The following is a 21645-nucleotide window of genomic DNA, read 5'->3' on the forward strand; positions in this document are numbered from 1 at the left end:
CGATACAAACACATGATATGTTCTATACATACATGAAATTAAGAAAGTGATTTCATTTATAACAGCATCTAAAAGAAAAAAAAATACCTAAAAATAAATTTAACCCAGGAGGTGAAAGACTCATACACTGAAAACTACAAATCGTTACCGAAAACAAATTTCACCTAAATAAAGACATTTATGTCCACAGGAAGGAAGACTTACTATCACTAAGCTATCAATACTATTCAATGTGATTTACAGATTCAATACAATCCCTATCAAATTCCCAAAGACTTTCCTGCAGAAATGGAAAAGCCCAGGAGTTTAAGATTACAGTGAGCCATGACCACACCACTGCACCCCAGCCTGGGCAACACAGCAAGACCTTCTCTCAAAAAAATAAGTAAAGAAAAAAAAGGAGGTCCTTATTCAGAATTCAGGATCACCTCAAATTCATATGGAATTGCAAAGAACACCAAACAGCCAAAACAGTCTTGAAAAATTACAAAATTGGAAAACACACACTTCCTGATTTCAAAACTACAAAGCTACAGTGATTAAAACAGTGTGGTACTTGCTTAAGAATAGACATACACCAATGGAACAGAATGGAAACTCCAGAAATAAGCCATGTATGGCCAACAGATTTTGAGCAAGGGTGCCATAAAAGAATGGTCTCTTGAACAAATGCTATTAGAGCAACTAATGTTTGGCATGTGAAAGAGTAAAGTTGGACCCCTACTTCACACCATATATTAAAATTAACTCAAAGGGATTAATGGCCTACACATAAGAGCTAAAAACATAAAAGAGATAAATCTTGGATTTAGTAATAGATTCTTATATATGACACTAAAAATACTAGAAAAGAGAGAGAGAGAAGTTGGGCTTTCTCAAACCACAAACTTTTAAAATGAACCAGACCTATCATTAGGCTTAAAACTATAAAACTTAGAAGAAAACACAGGGCAAAAGCTTCATAGTATGAATTTGGCAATGACTTCTTGGATATGACAACAAAAACCCAGGCAACAAAGTCAAAATAGATACACTGGACTTTATCAGAATTTAAAACTTATGTGCATCAAAGGACGCAATCAGCAGAGTCAAAAGGTAACCTACGGAATGGGAGAAAATTTGCAAATCAACTACCTGCAAGGGAGTGTCTCAGTCTATTTTGTGCTGCTATAATAGAATACCACAGACTGAGTAATTTATAATGAAATGAAATTTACTGGCTCACAGTTCTGGAGGAGGAGAAGTTCAAGAGAGAGGGAACAGCATCTGGCCAGTGCCTTCTCACTGCGTTATCCCAAGGGAGAAGGCAGAAAGACAAAAAAGAGACAAAGGGGAGCCAAACTCATTATTTTATAAGGAACCTACTACCAGGATAACAAAACTCACTGCATTAATCCATTAATTAAGGGCAGGGCCCTCACAGCCTAATCACTTCTTAAAGTTCCCACTATTTTTTTTTTAACCATTTTCTTCAAAAGCCCTGACAGTCCCACCTCTTAATACTATTACAATGGCAATTAAGTTTCAAAGTGAGACATTTGCACCATAGCAGGGAGTTAATACCCAGAATATATGTATAAAGAATTTTACAACTCAACAATAAAACAAAACGCAAATAACCCAATTTAAAAATGGGCAAAGAGGCCAGGAATGGTGGCTCATGCCTGTAATCCCCGCACTTTGGGAGGCCAAGGCGGGTGTATCACTTGAGCCCAGGAGTTTGAGACCACCCTGGGTAACATGAGAAAACTGCAGCTCTACAAAAAATACAAAAATTAGCTGGGCCTGCTCGTGCGCGCCTGTACTCTCAGCTACTCGGGAGGCTGAGGTGGGAGGATCGCCTGAGCCTGGGGAGGTCGAGGCTCCACTGAGCCGTGATCATGCCACTGCACTCCAGCCTGAGCAACAGAGAGAGAGAGACCATGTCTCCCCCCACCCAAAAAAAAAAAAAAGGAAAATTTGACACACAGCACACATGGACAAACCTTGAGGACATTATGCAAGATGAAATAAGTCAATCACAAAAAGATAAGGATGAATATGGTATGATTCCATGTATATGAGGTATCTAAAGTAAGTCAAACACATAGAAACAAAGGAGAATGGTGGTTGTCAGGGAATGGGAGGGTGGCAAAAAATAGAAAGTTGTTGTTTCATGGGTATAGAATTTGTTTTGAAAGAAGAAGTAGTTCTGGAAATTGGCTGCAGAACAATGTGAATCTACTTACACTACTGAAGTCTACACTTAAGAATGGTTAAGATGGTAACTTCTTTGCTATGTGTATTTTACCACAATTAAACAATTTTTAAAAAATCAACCGTATTTCTATATGCTGGCAACAAACAATTGTGAATTTAAATTTTAAAAAATTACATTTATGTAATGATACCATTTACAATAACGTCAAGAAATATGAAACGGAATAATCTGACAAAAGATGGGAAAGATATGTCAACTGAAAACTACAAAACTCAGCTGAAATTACAGATCTAAAATAAATGGAGAGATACTACATTCATGCTGATATCAGAAGACTTGATCAATTCTTTCCAAACAGATCTTCATGGCAAAAGAATACCAATAACAATCCCAAAAGGCTTTCTTGTGGAAATTGCCAGGCTAATTCTAAAATGCAAAGACCCAGAATCACTAAAACGACTTTAAAAAATAACAAGATTGGGGGACTGTTAGTTTTCAAGTCTTATGAACCTCCAGTAATCAAGACTGCAGGGTACTGATGTAAAGACAAATAGATCAAAGGAACAGAATAAAGAGTTCAGAGACTGACTAATATACGGACAATTGATTTTTGACAAAGATGCAAAAGTAGACCAGGCACGGTGGCTCACACCCATAATCCCAGCACTCTGGGAGGCCAAGACGGGTGGATAACGAGGTCAGGAGTTCGAGACCAGCCTGGCCAACATGGTAAAACCCTGTCTCTATTAAAAATACAAAAATTAGCCAGGTGTGGTGGCATGCGCCTGTAATCCCAGCTACTCGAGGCTGAGGCAGGAGAATCGCTTGAACCTGGGAAGTGGAGGTTGCGGTGAGCCGAGATTGCGCCACTGCACTCTAGCATGGGCGACGGGAAAAGACGCCATCTCAAAAAAAAAAAAAAAAAAGATGTAAAAGCTATTCAATGAATAAAAACATATTTTTCAGCAAATGAACAACTGTTCATAAACAAATAATTTCCATCCTTATTTTGCACCATATAAAAATGTAATCAAAATTAAACACAAACCCAATTGTAAAATCTAAAACTATAAAGCTTCCATAAACACAGAAGGAAGGCCAAGCACAATGACTCACGCCTGTAATCCCAGACTTTGGGAGGCCGAGGTGGATGGATATTAAGGTCAGGAGACTGAACTCATGCCTGTAATCCCAGCACTTTGGTAGGCCGAGGCAGGTGGATCACGAGGTCAGGAGATTGAGACTATCCTGGCTAGCGTGGTGAAACCCCGCCTCTACTAAAACTGCAACTCTACTAAAAATACAAAAAATTAGCCAGGCGTGGTGGCGGATGCCTGTAGTCCCAGCTACTCGGGAGGCTGAGGCAGGAGAATCGCTGGAACCCGGGAGGCAGAGATTGCAGTGAGCCGGAGATTGCAGTGGGCAGAGATTGTGCCACTACACTCCAGCCTGGGCGACAGAGAAAGAGACTCCGTCTGAAAAAAAAGAAAAAATAGAAGGAAATTCCTATGATTTGGGATTAGGCAACAATTTCTTAAATATGAAACCAAAACCCTGATCTATAAAAGAGCAAATTGATAAATTTCATCAAAGTTTAAAATTCCTGTTCTTCAAGACACTGCTGAGAGAATGAAAAGATGGACCACGGCCTAGAGAGAATGTATTTGCAAATCATTTGACGAGGGACTTGCATCCCAAATATATAACGAACTCTCAAAACTCAATTACAAGAAAACAACCAACCAACAACAACAACAAAAAATAGGCAAAAGACAAGAACAGACATTTTGCCAAAAGGGATATACAGAAGACATATAAGCTTAGGGAAGTTGGGCACATGGCTCACACCTGTAATCCCAGCACTTTGGGAGGCTGAGGCAGGCGGACTACTTGAATCCAGGAGTTCAAGACCAGTCTGGGCAACATAGTAAGACCCCATCTCTATAAAAAATTAAAAAATTAGCTGGGTATGGTGGCATACGCCTGTAGTCTCAGTTACTCGAGAGGCTGAGGTGGGAGAATTACCTGCGCCCAGGAGGTCAAGGCTGCAATGAGCCAAGATCACGCCACCGCACTCCAGCCTGGGCAACCAAAGTGAGACTCTGCCGGAGGAGGAAAAAAAAAAAACCTATGGAAAGATACTGAATGCCACTAGCCATAGGGAAGCACAAATTAAAAGAACAATGAGACATCACTAAAGACCAATTGGAAGGGCTAAAATTGGCCAGGTGTTGGTAAGGATATGGATGAACTGGAATTATCATACAGTGCTAGCTGCAATGTACAACTGTACAATTACTTTTAAAATAATTAGTTTGGCAATTTATTTTATTTTATTATTTTTTTAAAGACGGAGTCTTGCCATGTTGCCCAGGCTGGTCTCAAATCCCCGGGCTCAGGCAATCCTCCTGCCTCGGCCTCCCAAAGTGCTGGGATTACAGGCATGAGCCACCATGCCCAGCCAACAGTTTCTTAAAAAGTTAAATACATCTACCATATGACCCAGCCATTTCACTCCTATTTACTTTTAAAAAAGTGTATTCTGTACAAAGATTGGCACACAGATGTTCACAGCAGCTTTATCTGTAATAGCCAAAAACTGGTGAGAAGCCGAAAGTCCATCAACAAGGGAATGTACAAATCGTGGTTCATCCACAAATGGACTACTACTCAGTAATTAAAAAGAATGAACTACCGATTTACATAACACTGATAAATCTCAAAATAATTTATGCTGAACTTTTTAAAAGCCAAAGAGGAGAATATGCTGTATTTATAAAATAACAACAACAAAAAAAAGCTAGAAAATTCAAACCAGCTGGGGGCAGTGGCTCACGCCTGTAATCCCAGCACTTTGGGAGGCCGAGGCAGGCGGATGGTCTGAGGTCGGGAGTTTGAGACCAGCCTGACCAACATGGAGAAACCCCGTCTCTACTAAAAATACAAAATTAGCCTGGCATGGTGGCGCATGCCTGTAATCCCAACTACTTGGGAGGCTGAGGCAGGAGAATCACTTGAACCCAGGAGGCGGAGATTGTGGTGAGCCGTTATCACGCCATTGCACTCCAGCCAGGGCAACAACAGTGAAACTCCATCTCAAAAAAAAAAAAAAAAAAAAAAAAAAAAGGAAGAAAATTCAAGCCAATATATAAGTGACAGAGTAGATACATTATCGCCTGGAAATGGAGGTGTAGAGGGAGGTAAAAAGAAACATTTGAGGGTGATGAATATGTTTACTATCTTGATTATGATAATGGTTTCACAGGTGTATAGACATGTCACAACACAAAACTGTGCACTCCAAACACATACAGTTTATTTTATGTCAATTAAACTGAATAAGGTTGTTTAAAAAAGACAAGCAAATACAAAGCTAACTATAAAAAAGTCAGACTAATGCTGGGCACAGTGGCTCACACCTGCAATCCCAATGCTTTGGGAGGCCAAGGCAGGAGGATTCTTTGAAGCCAGGAGTTCGAGACCAGCCTGGACAACAAAGCAAGAGCACATCTCTACAAATAAAAATTTAAAAATTAGCCAGGCATGATGGGACGTACGTGTAGTCCCAGCTACCAGAAGGCTGAGGCAGGAAGATCACTTGAGCTCTGGAGTGCCCGGGTGCACTGAGCCATAATCACACCACTGCACTCCAGCCTGGATGAAACAGTAAGACTCTTGTCTCAAAAATAAATAAATAAATACACATTAAGAATAGATTTCTCTCCAATTCTCACAGAACAATGCTCTTGCTATGCCATAACCTCTTTCTCCATAGCATATCTAAGATTTCAAAACCACTTGTGAAAGTTCTATGACATGCTGAACTGGAGGAAGGGAAGAGGGAAAGGGGAAGAGAGAACACATGTAAGAAACTGAGAAATTTCTTTTTTTTTTTTTTTTTTTGAGAAACAGTCTCGCTCTGTCGCCCAGGCTGGAGTGCAGTGGCACGATCTCCGCTCACTGCAAGCGTGGTCCACCTCCCAGATTCACGCCATTCTCCTGCCTCAGCCTCCCAAGTAGCTGGGACTACAGGCGCCCACAACCACGCCTGGCTAATTTTTTGTATTTTTAGTAGAGACGGGGTTTCACCGCGTTAGCCAGGATGGTCTCAATCTCCTGACCTCATGATCCGCCTGCCTCAGCCTCCAAAAGTGCTGGGATTATAGGTGTAAGCCATCGCGTCCAGCTGAAACTGAGAAATTTCAAAAATGCTTCCATAGGGTAATAAAGCACGTTTACGTGTATACAGCCAAAAGGATACCTAACAGTAAGAAAAAATTAATGTATTCCTGTTATGTAGAGGAGGTTGTATGCACTTTTACCATTACCATTGAATACTTTCCTGGATATTCTAGTTCATTTAACATCAAAGTAAGATATAAAATTATCAACATATGCAATATTTGTGAATATTTATCCAGAAGATCCCACAAAATTAAATATTTTTTGAAAGACAAAGCACGAGTTATCAATGCAGAGTACCAGCCAGGCATGGTGGCTCATGCCTATAATCCCAGCACTCTGAGAGGCTGAGGCTGGAGGATTACTTGAGGCCAGGAGTTCAAGACAAGCCTGGACAACACAGTGAGACCCAATCTCTACAAAAAAATTTAAAAACTAGCCAGGCATAGTGCCACGTGCCTATAGTCCTTGCTACTAGGGAGGCTGAGGCAGGAGGATCATTTGAACCCAGGAGTTTAAGGTTACAGCAAGCTATGATTCTGCGCCACTGCACTCCAGCCTGGATGACAGAGTGAGGCCTCACCTCTTAAAAAAAAAAAAAAAAGGGCCAGGCGCAGTGGCTCACGCCTGTAATTCCAGCACTTTGGGAGGCCAAGGCAGGTGGATCGCCTGAGGTCAGGAGTTCAAGACCAGCCTGGCCAACATGGTGCAACCCCATCTCTACTAAAAATACAAAATTATCCGGGCATGGTGGCACATGCCTGTAATCCCAGCTACATGGGAGGCTGAGGCAGGAGAATCGCTTGAACCCAGCAGGCAGAGGCTGTAGTGAGCCAAGATCACACCATTGCACTCCAGCCTGGGCAACAACAGTGAAACTCCGTCTCAAAAAAAAAAAAAAAAAAAAAAAAGGAAATGCACACCAAGAATCCCTACAGAAGGTGAAAAGAGCCTACGAGGTCATTATTCACAACTTTATGCCAACTAATTTGACATTTTAGATAAAATGGGCAAATTCCCAACAAAACACAACTTACTGAAACTGACAGAACTAAAAATCAAACAGAAAACCTACGCTGTTCTAGAATTAATCTCCAAAAGGCCAAGAACTATAAAGTTCTAGAACTGTATTACCAATCTTACACAAATTCTTCCACAGAATAGAAAACCAAACTACCCAATTTGTTTTTAAGGCAGATAGCATTTGGATATCTGTCTCCTCCAAATCTCATGTTGAAATGTGACCCCCAGTGTTGGAGGTGGGGCCTAGTGGCAGCTGTTTGGGTCATGGGGGCTGATCTCTTCTCAGTTGTTTGGTGTCCTTCTCACAGTAATGAGTGAGTCCTCGCTCCATTAGTCACCACAAATCTGATTGGTTTTGTTTGTTTTTGAGACAGAGTCTCACTCTGTCACCCAGGGTGGAATGCAGTGGCGCCTCCCAGTTTCAAACAATTCTCCTGTCTCAGCCTCCCAGGTAGCTAGGACTACAGGCATGCACCATCACACCCGGCTAATTTTTGTATTTTTAGTAGAGACGGGGTTTCACTATGTTGGCCACGCTGGTCTCCGACTGCTGACCTTAAGTGATCCACCGCACGCGGCCAAGATCTCATTGCTAAAAGGAGCCTGGCACCTCCTCCCCTCTCTCTCTTGCTCCCTCCCCCACACGTAATAAGCTGCTTCCCCTTCGCCTTCTGTCCTGATTGCAAGCTTTCTGAGGCCCTCACCAGAAGCAGATGCTGGTGCTAAGCTTCCTGTACAGCCTAAAGAACCACCTTTCTTGATAAATTCCCCAGTCTCAGGTATTCTCAGGTATTCCTTTACAGCAACGCAAACAGCTAACACACACCTCCTTTTTTTTTTTTTTTGGAGATGGAGTCTCGCTCTGTCGCCAGGCTGGAGTGCAGTCTGTCGCCAGGCTGGAGTGCAGTGGCACGATCTCGGCTCACTGCAACCTCCGCCTCCCAGGTTCAAGCGATTCTCCTGCCTCAGCCTCCTGAGTAGCTGGGACTACAGGCGCCTGCCACCATGCCCAGCTAACTTTTGTATTTTTATAGAGACAGGATTTCACCATGTTGGCCAGGATGGTCTTGATCTCTTGACCTTGTGATCCGCCCACGTCGGCCTCCCAAAGTGCTGGGATTACAGGTGTGAGCCACCGTGCCCGGCGACACACCTCCCTTTTCTAGAAGGAAATGATCTCTTGGAGTAAATACTTGATTCTCTTTTATTTTTCAGATTATGACATCTCTCTGCCAGTATCTTTTTCTGGTCAATATATCTCTTTGCCAAATAAGGTAGAAAAAAGTTGTCAGGCCAAGCATCATGGCTCTAACCTATAATCCCAACACTGGGAGGCTGAGACAGGAGGATCATTTGAGCCCAGGAGTTTGAGACCAGCTTGGGAAACAGAGGAAGACTCCATCTCTACAAAAAATAAATTAAAAAAAAAAAAAAAAGCCAGGCATGGTGGCACATATCTGTTGTCCCAGCTACTCAGGAGGCTGAGGTGAGAGAGGACTGCTTGGGCCCAAGAATTTAAGGCTGCAGTGAGCCATGACTGGCCATTGCAGCCTGGATGACAGCAAGACCCTATCTCAAAAAAAAAAAAAAAACACAGAAAACAAAAAAGAAAAAAGTTATCAGCTGGACAATCTTCCCTGTGATTACTAGTAGCATCTAAGAACCTGAAATCATGAGTGTCATTGAAACCAAGCTGTAAGGACATTCCAACACATTAAAATGAAATCAATTCATATAGGGGCTATAGGACACAGCACCTGGAGGTGACATCAGAAACTGCAAACAGGAAAAATACATAATTCAGGGGTACTAGCATATGACACAAACATATATGATTAAAAGCATTCACTGTTCTCCCAACGTCCACACACTCAGAAAAACACTGCTACCTGCTCATGCTAGCCTTCCCACTATCTACAGCAAACACCAAGAAAACTCAGTATTCATCACAATTAACATCAACTCCATGCGTTCTCAGAGAGGAGGAAAGACCAGGCAGGAATCTACCTGTGCCCAAAATTAGGTTACCATCAGGATCCAACGGAGAAAGAACTGGGGAATAAACTGAGTCTAGGTTTCTTTGAGTAAACACCCCTCACAAGTTTCTGCTCTTAAGCACATAAATTTAGCAACTTTAATTTCTAGGTTGGGGTCTAATTCCTGTCAACACTAGGAAATGGGAGACAACTACTTTTATCACGGTCAGATCACCTATAGATTGTGATCATTCAATCATACATGCAAAGAATATTACAAAATACTAACAACATTAGTATGTATTAAGGGGCTTACTAGATGCCAAGTTGCAGCAACCCTCACAACCCTCTGAGGTAAATGCCATTATTAATCAGGAGTTACGTTAACTTATCGAACTGTGGAAACTGGGATTTCAAGCATGCTCGTCTAATCACTATACTAATAATGCTTCAACCTGCCAATTTATTTTTTATTCTGTAAGCCATAAGGAGCCAATGAAAAACATTAAGGACAGCAGTAATGATCATCTTTACATGCTAGAACACACTACTCAGCCACGTGCAAGGTGGACTGACGCTGGGGTGAGCAAGGGTCTTGAAAGAGATAGTCAAAGTCTGGGTCAAAAATGCTGAGGAAATTCTGAGCATAAGAATGCATAGGAGAGGATAAAAACCTAAAATCTGTATCTAATAAACTTAGCTAGACTTTCTGATTGTTGTAAGTATGGGAAGGGATGAAGGAAGCTACCTCGCAGGTTACTAGCTGGGCCACTAGTTAGTAATTACTGTCCATCAATTCATGAGACAGGAGGAGGAACTGGTGCTTTAGTTTTGTGTAGCAAGCAGGAAGAGGACAAGTCTACTTACCGCGAATCAAAATGAGAGCAAGCAATTATACAGAATTTCTCTCCCTCGACAAGATAAGCTTCTCATATTACAGCGATCTTAACTTTGAAATGCTTTTCAAAATAGGGAGTCACTTGGGCTGGGAGGGGACTTCAACTAAGTCCTCATTTTACAGAGGAGGCACTGAGGGGCAAGGCTGTTTCAATACCCTGTCCAGAGTGCGCACTGTTCAGGCAAAACCAGGACTAAAAACCAGCTCTGCCGGATCCGTTCTACCTACTGCTCCTTCTGCTTCAGCTGCCCTCCCAACCTACTAATAGGGATTTACATCCCCAAATACGTTCATGTAAACACTTAGCATTCTTCAACTAAACACAAAATCAGATATGTAAGCTAAAAATCTAAAGCCAAAAAACATGTATTTAATTTCCATAAAATTTCTACTTTTCTTTGGAAAAACTTTCCCATTGTGTCAGTTTCTATTCACTGTACCATTCTCTATATTTCAGGTCCTAAGACCAAAAAAAAAAAATCCTTTTTAAACTTAGGCCTTGAAGAAACGACAAACCCTCTAGGCTTAATATTCCACCATATGAAACCACTGACACAGACAAGGCCTGTTCTGCCGAAACCAGGCCAGTTAAGTCAGGGCTCAATTGCTTCTGTATTATTGTCAGAAGCCATCTCGACCTCAAGCAAAAGTAAAACTGGAGAAAGAGGCCGGCCTAACTTGCTCCTCGGCTGGTCCCCAGCAACGCCCCTGGAAACTCTGCTCCCCATCGCTAGGACCGCCCCTCCGACGCCGGGAGAACACGGAAGGAGCAGCAAGGCGCTGCCCGGCATCTGCCGCCAACTTCCCCGTCGACGGTCTGATTCAAATGCTCCCTACCTGTTTTCCATGTAGACTTGGAGAGAAACTGCGCCAGGAAAACTGTTACCAACTGTTACAGGGACGGAAAACGCCGATTCAACTGTTACAGGGACGGAGAACTCCGAAATAACCAAATTACTACTTATATTCACTGTCCCATGTCTAGCGCCTTTTGAAACAATAACCAAATCCTGTAAAGTTTTGTCTGCGATGAGCAGTCACTAGGAAAAACCTGTATTCGTGATGAATTCGCCTCCTCCCCAGAAAAGGACCGACTTTCCAAGAGCCGAAGCCCCTGCCCGGAGCGGCGGGCTCGCGGGCCCTGGGTGCCCCCACCCAGCCTCCCTGGGATTCAGGCAGCCAGGCCCCGCGCCCACGCTCACCCAGGTGCTCCCCGCGGCCTGCGCGCCCGCGCGCTTCTCCGGCATGGCTCCCGCCTCGGGCTCCGACGCCGCCTTCTCCTCCAGCTCCGGCGGCGGCTCCACGCTCATGCCACGGCCATGCCCGCGCCAGCTCGGGGCGCTCCGGGACGACGGCGACGCCGCGGAGGCGGCGGCGGTGCCCGCGCCCTCATGGGCTCTGCGGCCCGCGGCGGCCTGCGGGTCAGGCGGCGGCGCCAGCGGCGGCGCCGAGGGCTGAGGAGGCGGCGGAGGCTGAAGCTGCGGATCAGGCTAGCAGAAGACCGCAGCTCCAGGAACCGACCACTTAGCAAACCGCACCGACCCCGACTCTCGCAGTTACCGGCGGCGTCAGGGGCGGGCTGCACGGTTAAGAGACTGTGCCCCGCCCCGCCTCCCCACAGGCCGGCGCCGGGCAGGAGGCCCCGCCCCGCACCTCAGCTCCCGCCTCGAGAACGAGTCCCGCGCCTGAGTAGCCTCCAGCGATGCCACGCCCACTTCAGAGACCCCTCCTTTACCTCGCGACTGGCCCCTTGGCATCAGGACTTCGCGGCGCGCGGGAAGTACGTCATTTCGAGAGCCCGTACGACTGATTTCTTTTTCCGGAGAATCTGGACTGAGGCTAGCAAGCGGGGAGGGGCAAACTCGTGGGGGTTTGGTAGTGATTGCAGTTCAGTTTTGGTCTTGGTTTGCGCCAACCCGCCAACCTCTCAAGTTTTTCTATGGTTCTCCAAGAAGAAAATAATATAATAGAAATGTTTCCCAAACGTACTTGAACGCAACACTTTTTATTCTTGACACATGATTAATATCTTGCAGAATGTGTAGGACGCAGTTGGAAAAGCCTGGCTTTTTATGTTTATTTATTTTGAAAGATATGCACCTAATACTGAAATATAAAAAAGCCTACAGGCCTGGCGCGGTGGCCCACACCTATAATCCCAGCACTTTGGGAGGCCGAGGCGGCTGGTTCACCTGTTAACCATCATTCTGAGCAGACTATCACAAGGACAGAAAACCTTGACACAGGGCAGGAAACATCACACATGGGGGCCTGTTGTGGGTTGGGGGGCAGGGGGAGGGATAGCATTAGGAGAAATACCTGATGTTAATGATGAGTTAATGGGTGCAGCAAACCAATATGGCACATGTATACCCATGTAACAAACCTGCACGCTGTGCTCCTGTACCCTAGAACTTAAAGCATAATAATAATAATAAAAAGGTAGAATTTTACGTGACCCAGGCAAAGGGTTTATTCTACAATGTGTGTGAACCATGTAAAAAGTAGGAACGTAAGGACTTTTTTCCTTGCCCTACTTCCGTTTCACATGCTAGAAATATATACAGCATGCTGCCTGCTGTCCCTGTAGTCTTCGCAACAGAAGTGATACCATCTCTATGCCAGAAGCAGGAATTGCTGATGTAGGTCAGCCCCTCTTTTTCCTTGTCACCCTCGCATAGTTAATGATCAAATCTTGCTTATGCCCTTTCTCACCTCCTATCTCTTTCACCACTCCATCAAAGCAACTGTTGTGCCCTATTTATTTTATATGTCAGATTGTTCTATGCCTGCTTACTGCCTTAGTTCATACCCTTCCCATTTCTCAGCAGTTTGCTGTACATCTTTGGGTTCATTTCCACTTATGCATGTACTCTTCACACAAAATTTGTCTTTCTCACTAAAAGCAATTGTAACAACAGCAAAAATTGACAAATGGGATCTAATTAAATGTAGGAGCTTCTACATAGTTAAGAAACTGTCAACAGAGTAAACAGCCTACAAAATGGGAGAAAGTTTTTGCAAACTATGCATCTGACAAAAGTCTCACATCCAGGCTGTATTAATATAAGGAACTTAAACAAATCAACAAGAAAAAAAAGCCAACCCCATTAAAAAGTAGGCAAAGGACATGAGCAGACACTTTTCAAAAGAAAACATACATGCGGCCAATGAACATATGAAAAAAAGCTCAATATCACTTATCATTAGAGAAATGCAAATCAAAACCACAATGAGATACCATCTCACACCAGTCAGGATGGCCATTATTAAAAAGTCAAAAAATAACAGATTCTGACAAGGTTGCAGAGAGAAGGGAATGCTTTTACACTGTTGGCAGGAGTGTAAATTAGTGCAAACCATTGTGGAAAGCACTGTGACGATTACTCGAAGAGCTAAAAACAGAACTATCATTCAACGTAGCAGTCCCATCTCTGAGTATATTACCCAGAGGAATATAAATCATTCTATCATAAAGACACATGCATGTGAATGTTCACTGCAGCACTAGTCACAATAGCAAAGACATGGAATCAACCTAAATGCCCATCAATGACAGATTGGATAAAGAAAATGTGGTACATACATGCCATGGAATAGTATGCAGCCATAGAAAAGAATGAGATGATATATTTTGCTGGATCACTCATGGAGCTGAAGGCTATTATCCTTAGCAAACTAGCACAGGAACAGAAAACCAAATACCGCATGTTCTCACTTATAGGTGGGAGCTAATTGATAAGAACTCAATGACACAAATAGGCGAACAACAGACAGTGGGGACTACTTGAGGGTGGAGGGTGGGAGGAGGGAGAGGATTCAAAAAAAATAACTATTGGGTACTAGGCTTAGTACCTGGGTGACAAAATAATCTGTACAACAAACCCCCATGACACTAGGTTACCTATATAACAAACCTGCACATGTACCCCTGAACCTAAAAGTTTGGGGGAAAAAATGGTCTTTCTAAAATACAAATCTATCTTACTACATCACTTTCTTGCTAAAAATTCTTCAAGATATCCCGTTTTCATGAAGAAAAAGGCTCTGGTGCGTTAGCATGACATGAATGCCTCAGGCTCTGGCCTCTCCCCACCTGTCAGCCTTATCTCCTGGCATTTTTCTACACCCATATCATTGGGCTCCCATCATCTGTGAGGCTCCCTCAGTCTGAAATAGCCTCTTTCTCCTTCTCCTCCAGCCATTTATCTAATTCCTGTTTATAGGTATTCTAACTCCTGTTAAGACTCAGCTCAGGTATGGTCTCCACCAGGTTTTCCCCAAGTTTCCTTTCCGTATTGCAAAACCTTTCCTTGCACCTTCTGTACACTTTGTTTAGATTTCTGTCAACATATAGTTCTCTGAATGTTTAAAAAAAACCCAAAAACCAAAAACCAAAAAAAAAACAACAACACATAATCTTGCCGGGCACAGTGGCTCACGCCTGTAATCCCAGTACTTTGGGAGGCCAAGGCGGGTGGATCACTTGAGGTCAGGGGTTCGAGACCAGCCTGGCCAAAATGGAGAAACCTCGTCTCTACTAAAATACAAAAATTAGCTGGGCCTGGTGGTGGGTGCCTGTAATCCCAGCTACTCAGGAGGCTGAGGCAGGAGAATCGCTTGAACCCGGGAGGCAGAGGTTGCATGAGCCAAGATTGCGCCATTGCACTCCAGCCAGGTGACAGAGTGAGACTCCATCTCAAAAAACAAAAACAAACAAACAAAAAACATAATCTTATCCAAAGAGATAGTGAGCACATGCCAACATTTTATTTATCTCGGTAATAAGGGAACCCATAAAGTGGGTTCAAAAGAGAATTTGAAAAACTAGGATTGTTACAGTCAATGTGAACAAAATGGAAGGATGAATTAATATTGGCACATTAGATGCAGCCCTAGTTAATGTCCTATTGGGCAATTAAACTGTAGCAGTTGGGGTGATCTCATTTTTCCACCATGGAAAAGAAAACCAACTCATCAGTTTCTTAGGAGATAATTTCTAACTTTACAGGGCTGTAAAATATCTGAGCCTATCAGTCATAACGTCAAAAATAAATAGTCAAAACCCTTTGAGAGTCAGAAGACCCTTGGATGGGTTTGTCAGACAATCGTCTTATAGCATGACATTGATGGAAGTGGAATCTCTTTACTTTGTTTCCACGTTTTGAGTAATTTTGCCTAGCACTATCATTGTTTACCCTGATGCTATACTTTTTAATTCACTCAATCCTGGCGTATACTGTGAACTTGAGAGAACTTAAGCGTTGGTGTTCAAACTGGGGTACGTATACCCCATGTAATATGGAAAGACTTTTCAGGGGTTACGTGGCCATGGATAGCTTTTAGATGACCAATTTCCAGGCCCTCGTCCTAGGTGTGTACCCTTTCCTACAGCTAACCTGCTCCCTGAAGTGTCTCTGTTTTGCAAGTTCCTCTTTTCCTCCCAGTCCAATCACCCTTCTGCCACTTCACCAAAGCCTCCCACCCATCCCAGCCTGCTCATGAGCACACCCTGAGACCTAAACACTCCCATTTTCCATTAAGCAAAAGAGCCAAATTGGCCTCAAAAGTCTGACAAAAATATACTGAAAGCCAGTCTATAATATCCTGGAAAATACATTCTTTATCACAAACTAATGATAAATGTAAATGTCAACTTAAAAGTGTAGCGGGGGACGTTAAACAGTTTATTAACATTTTTTTTTTCCTTAGGAGACAGGGTCTCACTCTATCACCCAGGCTGGAGTACAGTGACATGATCATACTTCACTGCAGCCTCAAATTCCTGGGCTCAAGCAATCTTCCAGCCTCAGCCTCCCAGAATCCTGGGATTACAGGTCTGAGCCACCATGCTGGGCCTCACATGTTAGGTGTTTTTTGTTTGTTTGTTTTTTGTTTTGAGACGGACTTTTGCTCTTATTGCCAGGCTGGAGTATAGTGGTGCAATCTCGGCTCACTGCAACCTCCGCCTCCTGGGTTCAAGTGATTCTCCTGCCTCAGCCTCCCAAGTAGCTGGGATTACAGGCACCCGCCACCATGCCCAGCCAATTTTTTGTATATTTAGTAGAGATGGGTTTTCACCATGTTGGCCAGGCTTGTCTCGAACTCCTGACCTCAGGTGATCCACCCCTCGGCCTCCCAAAGTGCTGGGCTTACAGGCGTGAGCCACCACACCCAGCCACGTTAGGTTTTAATGAGGTCTCTTAGTTTGCAGCTAGGATCAAGTCCTCTCTCTTACCTCTCACTGATTCAGCCACATACAATTATTTTGATCACCTGCTATGCACCTATGGTGTTCTTGGCACTAGGAATCCCGCTGTGAGTGAAGCTGAGCTCCTGCCTGTGTGGAGCCTGGGCCACATGGGTCTCCCAGATGTGCTCTGAAGTCACTGTCAAAAGTCATGGGCACTGGAGAGTTTCATGTGCCTGACGCTACGGAAGATACCAAATTCTACATTTGCCTCCAATGGACACAAATGTCAGTTTCCATCAAGCTCCACCCTGTCCAGGTGACTCCTGTTGTGGCTCTTTTCATATCATCTCCCCTTCTCCCACAAGTGCCACCAACAGGCAAAGGTGGGGAGCTGGGTTTGGAGATGCTGGTCTGACCCTTAGGTGAAATCCTCTCCCCTGATGTTGCAGGAGAATGGGTGCTCAGATGGAGAATCAGCACTCTTCTCAGGATTGGAAGGTGCTGTGGCTGGGGGAGTCTGCATTATGTTCTGGGCTGTGAGCTTTTCCAGAATTCCACTCCACAGGCACACGTCTGCTGTGTATGCATTTCTTGATATAAATCAGAAGTCCCTGAGTTCTCTACTCTTGAATGTCTATGTAACGTGTCTAGCCCCATCTGAGGATGCTGGAAGTCGAGTCTGTTAGGAGGCCCCTGAATATGTGCTTGTCCCGTTGGTGCTCCAGGAGGTTGCCTAACCCCTCATTTCTCTTTTGTTCTGTGTTTCTTGCTCTAGGCTATTGCTCCATTTTCTGTAGGTCACCTCCTGCCACCTCTTCTCCAGGGTGATGCTGTTTGCAACACACAGTTCCTTGTCTTGGTTTCCTAAGCATCTTACTTCTGAAGGTGAGATATTGGCTGTAACAATTAAACTATTATTACAAGCTTGGGGATAACACTAGGTACTTAAGAAAAGAATAAAATCAAACCTGAGCTGCAGATAAGGATCACAGGATTAATGCCTGCCTTGTACCGGACAATAGGGATAAAGACCAGTTGCCTCCACAAGTGACTCTCCTCAGGTCCCAGCCAGCTGACAACTGCATGCACTGATTATCTCTTTCTTTCCTTTTCTTTAACTGCATACAGGTTTCCAGGCCTTTGCTCACCCTGAAGGAGTCTCTGTTGCAAAAAATTGAGGTGAAATTCACATAATATAAAATTAGCCAATTTAAAACACACATTTCAGAGGCATTTAGTATCTTCACAAGGTTGTGACAAACATCACCTGTAGTTCTAAAATATTTTCTTCACATCAAAGGAGACCAAACCCTGTACCCATCAAGCAGTCACTCGCTATTCCCTCCTCCCCCAGCCCCCAGTACCCACCAATCTGCTTTGTGTTTCTATGAATTTACCTATCTTGGACGTTCCATATAATTGGAACCATACCACAACATATGACCTTCAATTTCTGCCTTCTTTCACTTGTCATAATGTTTTCTGGATTCATCTACATTGTCAATGAAGTATCAATACCTCATTTCTTTTTAAAAATTGTGGCAAAATATACATAACAAAAATTTATCATTTTAACCATTTCCTTTTTTCTTTTCTTTGAGACACAGTCTCCCTCTATTGCCCAGGCTGCAGTTCAGGGGCACAATCTTGGCTCACTGCAACCTCTGCCTCCCGGGCTCAAGCGATTCTCACGCCTCAGCCTCCCGAGTAGCTGGGATTACAGGCATGCACCACCATGCCCGGCTAATTTTTGTATTTTTAGTAGAGATGGGGTTTTACCATGTTGGCCAGGCTGGTCTCGAACTTCTGACCTCACGTGATCCACGCACCTGGGCCTCCCAAAGCGTGCCACCCACCTGGGCCTCCCAAAGTGCTGGGATTACAGGCGTGAGCCACCGCGCCTGGCCCATTTTAATCATTTCCAAGTGTACACGGTTCTGTAATATTTAAGTACATTCTCATTTTGGGACAACCGTCACCACTGTCCATCTCCAGAACTTTTTCACCTTCCCAAACTGAAACTCCAAGTCCATTATAGACTTTCCACTCCCTGTCCCCCAAATCCCTGATAACCACCATTCTACTTTCTGTCTGCCCGGTTGTGAGTATTCTAGGTACCTCCTATAAGTCGAATCATATAGTATTTTTCCTTTTATGACTGAGTTATTTAACTTACTATAATGTTTTCAAGGTTCATCCATGTGCCAAAATTTCCTTCTTTTTAAAGTGAGCTGAGATCACGCCACTGCACTCAAGCCTAGGCGACAGAGTGAGACTAAAAAAAAAAATTATAGTTATCCTTGTAGGTATGATGTGGTACCTCACTGTGGTCTTGATTTGCATTTCCCTAATAAGTAAGGATGCTAAATATCTTTTCATGTGCTTGTTGACTATTTGTATATCTTTAGAGAAATGTCTAAGTCCTTTACCCATATTTTAATCTTTTTGTTGTTTAGTTGTAACATTTCTTCCAGATATTGGACCTAGGAGCTCCCTTTAAAGATCTTGGACCATAGGTACTATATTGGTTCATTTTCTGTTACTTATATCAGAATACCTGAAACCAGGTAATTTATAAATAAAATGAATGCATTTCTTCCAGTTATGGAGGCTGAGAAATCCAAGGTCAAGGGACTGCCTCTGGTATTCCTGTCTCCTCCTTTTTTCCACTAAAGGCCTGGTTGCCTTGACTGCTTCCAAGAGACTGGCAGGGAAAAGCAGTCTAACCATCCACAAATGTTAGCTAGATGGTAAGCCTCCAACTCTCAATAATGAACCTGCCTACTGAGGGAAACACAGCCAACTCCAAATATAATGGGATTTTCTTGTGTTGTTTGTTTGTTTGAGACAGGGTCTTCCTCTGTCTCCCAGGCTGGGGTGCAGTGGCACCATCTTGGTTCACTGTAGCCTCAACCTCCCGGGCTGACGTGATCCTCCTACCTTAGCCTCCTGAGTAGCTGGGACTATAGGTGTGTGCCACCACATCCCGCTAATTTTTTATTTTTAGTAGAGATGAGGTTTTGCCACGTTGCCCAGGCTGGTCTCAAACTCCTGGGCTTAAGCAATCCTCTGACCTTGACCTCCCAAAGTGCTGGGATTACAGGCGTGAGCCATTGTACCAGGCCAAAATTAGTTTAGACCAGATCAGATTGTCCTGTTTAATAGCCTTTACTCTGAGATATTGGTTAAGCTCACAGAGCTGGGTCCCAGGCAAACTAACTGAGTCTAAGCCCCAGGGTGGTGGCACCTGCCCCAACCTCTGCATTGCCCAACCCTCACAGAGGCAGGAAATTCCTCCTTCCTGATGCTGCAATCAGTCCTAGTCAGTTTCAGAATCGGGGGTCATATGCAGATTACAAAAGGCCATCTTCAAAGAAGCTGCTTATAGATTTCATGAAGTTTCTTAGGAAGTAAAACTTTCTGACTTATAGACAGCAAATGGCTTCCAAGAAGAATAGTACTGCTCACATAATAGTGCAGTATGAGCCGGGTCCAATGGCTCACGCCTGCAATCCCAGCACCTTGGAAGGCCGAGGCGGGGGGATCACCTGAGGTCAGGAGTTCGAGACCAGCCTGATCAACATGGAGAAACCCCATCTCTACTAAAAATACAAAAAATTAGCCAGGCATGGTGGTGCATGCCCGTCATCTCAGCTACTCGGGAGGCTGAGACAGGAGAATCACTTGAACCTGGGAGGCAGACATTGCAGTGAGCCGAGATCGCACCATTGCACTCCAGTCTGGGCAACAAGAGCAAAACTCTGTCTCAAACAAAACAAAACAAAACAAACACTGCAGTATAACCTGAAATGGGGTATACAAGCATCTTTTCACCCATGATAGGCCACTCCTTACAAGAAATCCCATTATTCACTTTAAAAAAGAAATGGCAGCCAGGTGTGGTGGCTCATGCCTGTAATCCCAGCACTTTGGGAGGCTGAGGCAGGCAGATCATGAGGTCAGGGGTCATGAGATCAGGAGTTCAAGACCAGCCTGGCCAACCTGGTGAAACCCCGTCTTTACTAAAAATACAAAAATTAGCTGGGCATGGTGGTGTGTGCCTGTAATCCCAGCTACTCAGGAGGCTGAGGCAGGAGAACTGCTTGAACCAGGGAGGCAGAGGTTGCAGTGAGCCAAGATCAGGCCACAGCACTCCAGCCTGGGCAATAGAGCAAGACTCCGTCTCAGGGTGGAAAAAAAAAAGAAATGGCTATGTTAAAGTTTTGACAGTAAATAATTTGTAAGTCATTACTCTCATATGGTGAAAACATCTACTCTCCTATAATTGAAAAAAAACTTTTTTTTTTTTTTTTGAGACAGAGACTCTCTCTGTTGCCCAAGCTGGAGTGCAGTGGTGCAATCTTGGCTCACTACAGCCTCTGCCTCCCAGATTCAAGCAATTCTCCTGCCTCAGCCTCCTGAGTAACTGGGACTACAGATGTGCACCACCACGCCTGGCTAATTTTTGTATTTTTAGTAGAGACGAGGTTTCATTATGTTGGCCAGGCTGGTCTCAAACTCCTGACCTAAGGAGATCCTCCCACCTCGGCCTCCCAAAGCGCTGGGATTACAGACGTGAGCCGCTGCGCCCAGCCTGAAAAAAAAACTTTAAGGAAGGTTTTTTAAGGTTCCTAGGGCTGGTTATTGCTGGAAATCATAAACAAAGTGACCATTTAAGTATAAGAATCATCTGTATATCTAGCCTAGCCAACGTGGTGAAACATCGTCTCTACTAAAAATACAAAAATTAGCCGGGCGTGGGGCATGGTGGCACACACCTGTAATCCCAGCTACTTGGGAGGCTGAGGCAGGAGAATGGCTTGAACCCGGGAGGTGGAGGTTGCAGTGACCAAGATCGCACCATTGCACCCCAGCCTGGGCAAACTCGGTCTCAAAAAAAAAAAAAAAAAAAAAAGAAACATCTGAATTTGACTTTTAAAATTATGACTATATATCATAATTCAATCAATAAATATGTTAAATGATTTTTTCTATGAAGGATAAAGTAATATTTTCCCTAAAACCAATCATAAGAAGAAAAGTACTTCCTTTAGTGCAAAGTTATAACATAGGCCAGTGGTTCTCAAAGTGTGGCATAGGGAACCCTGGAGAATCCCCAAATCTTTTTTTAGGAGAACGGTCTATGAGGTCAAAAGTATTCTCAAAACAATAC

At 43.8% G+C, this 21645-nt stretch overlaps 1 protein-coding gene across 2 annotated transcripts in view; it reads right to left on the bottom strand.

Annotated features, from left to right (window-relative positions):
• Positions 1–12033, bottom strand: part of MFSD14B (major facilitator superfamily domain containing 14B) — an 86811-nt gene extending 74778 nt beyond the window's left edge. Inside the window, exon 1 of one of the 2 annotated variants that reach the window (XM_055117861.1) lies at positions 12015–12033. Coding sequence is in view for 1 of the 2 variants with exons in the window: in XM_055117860.2 (XP_054973835.1) it covers positions 11482–11589 (108 nt within the window). In the remaining variant the exon portion in view is untranslated. The other variant, XM_055117860.2, reaches the window with a different exon arrangement.
• Positions 12034–21645: the final 9612 nt, after the last annotated feature.

Source organism: Pan paniscus, chromosome 11 (assembly GCF_029289425.2).
Source record: "Pan paniscus chromosome 11, NHGRI_mPanPan1-v2.0_pri, whole genome shotgun sequence".
Classification (NCBI taxonomy): domain Eukaryota; kingdom Metazoa; phylum Chordata; class Mammalia; order Primates; family Hominidae; genus Pan; species Pan paniscus.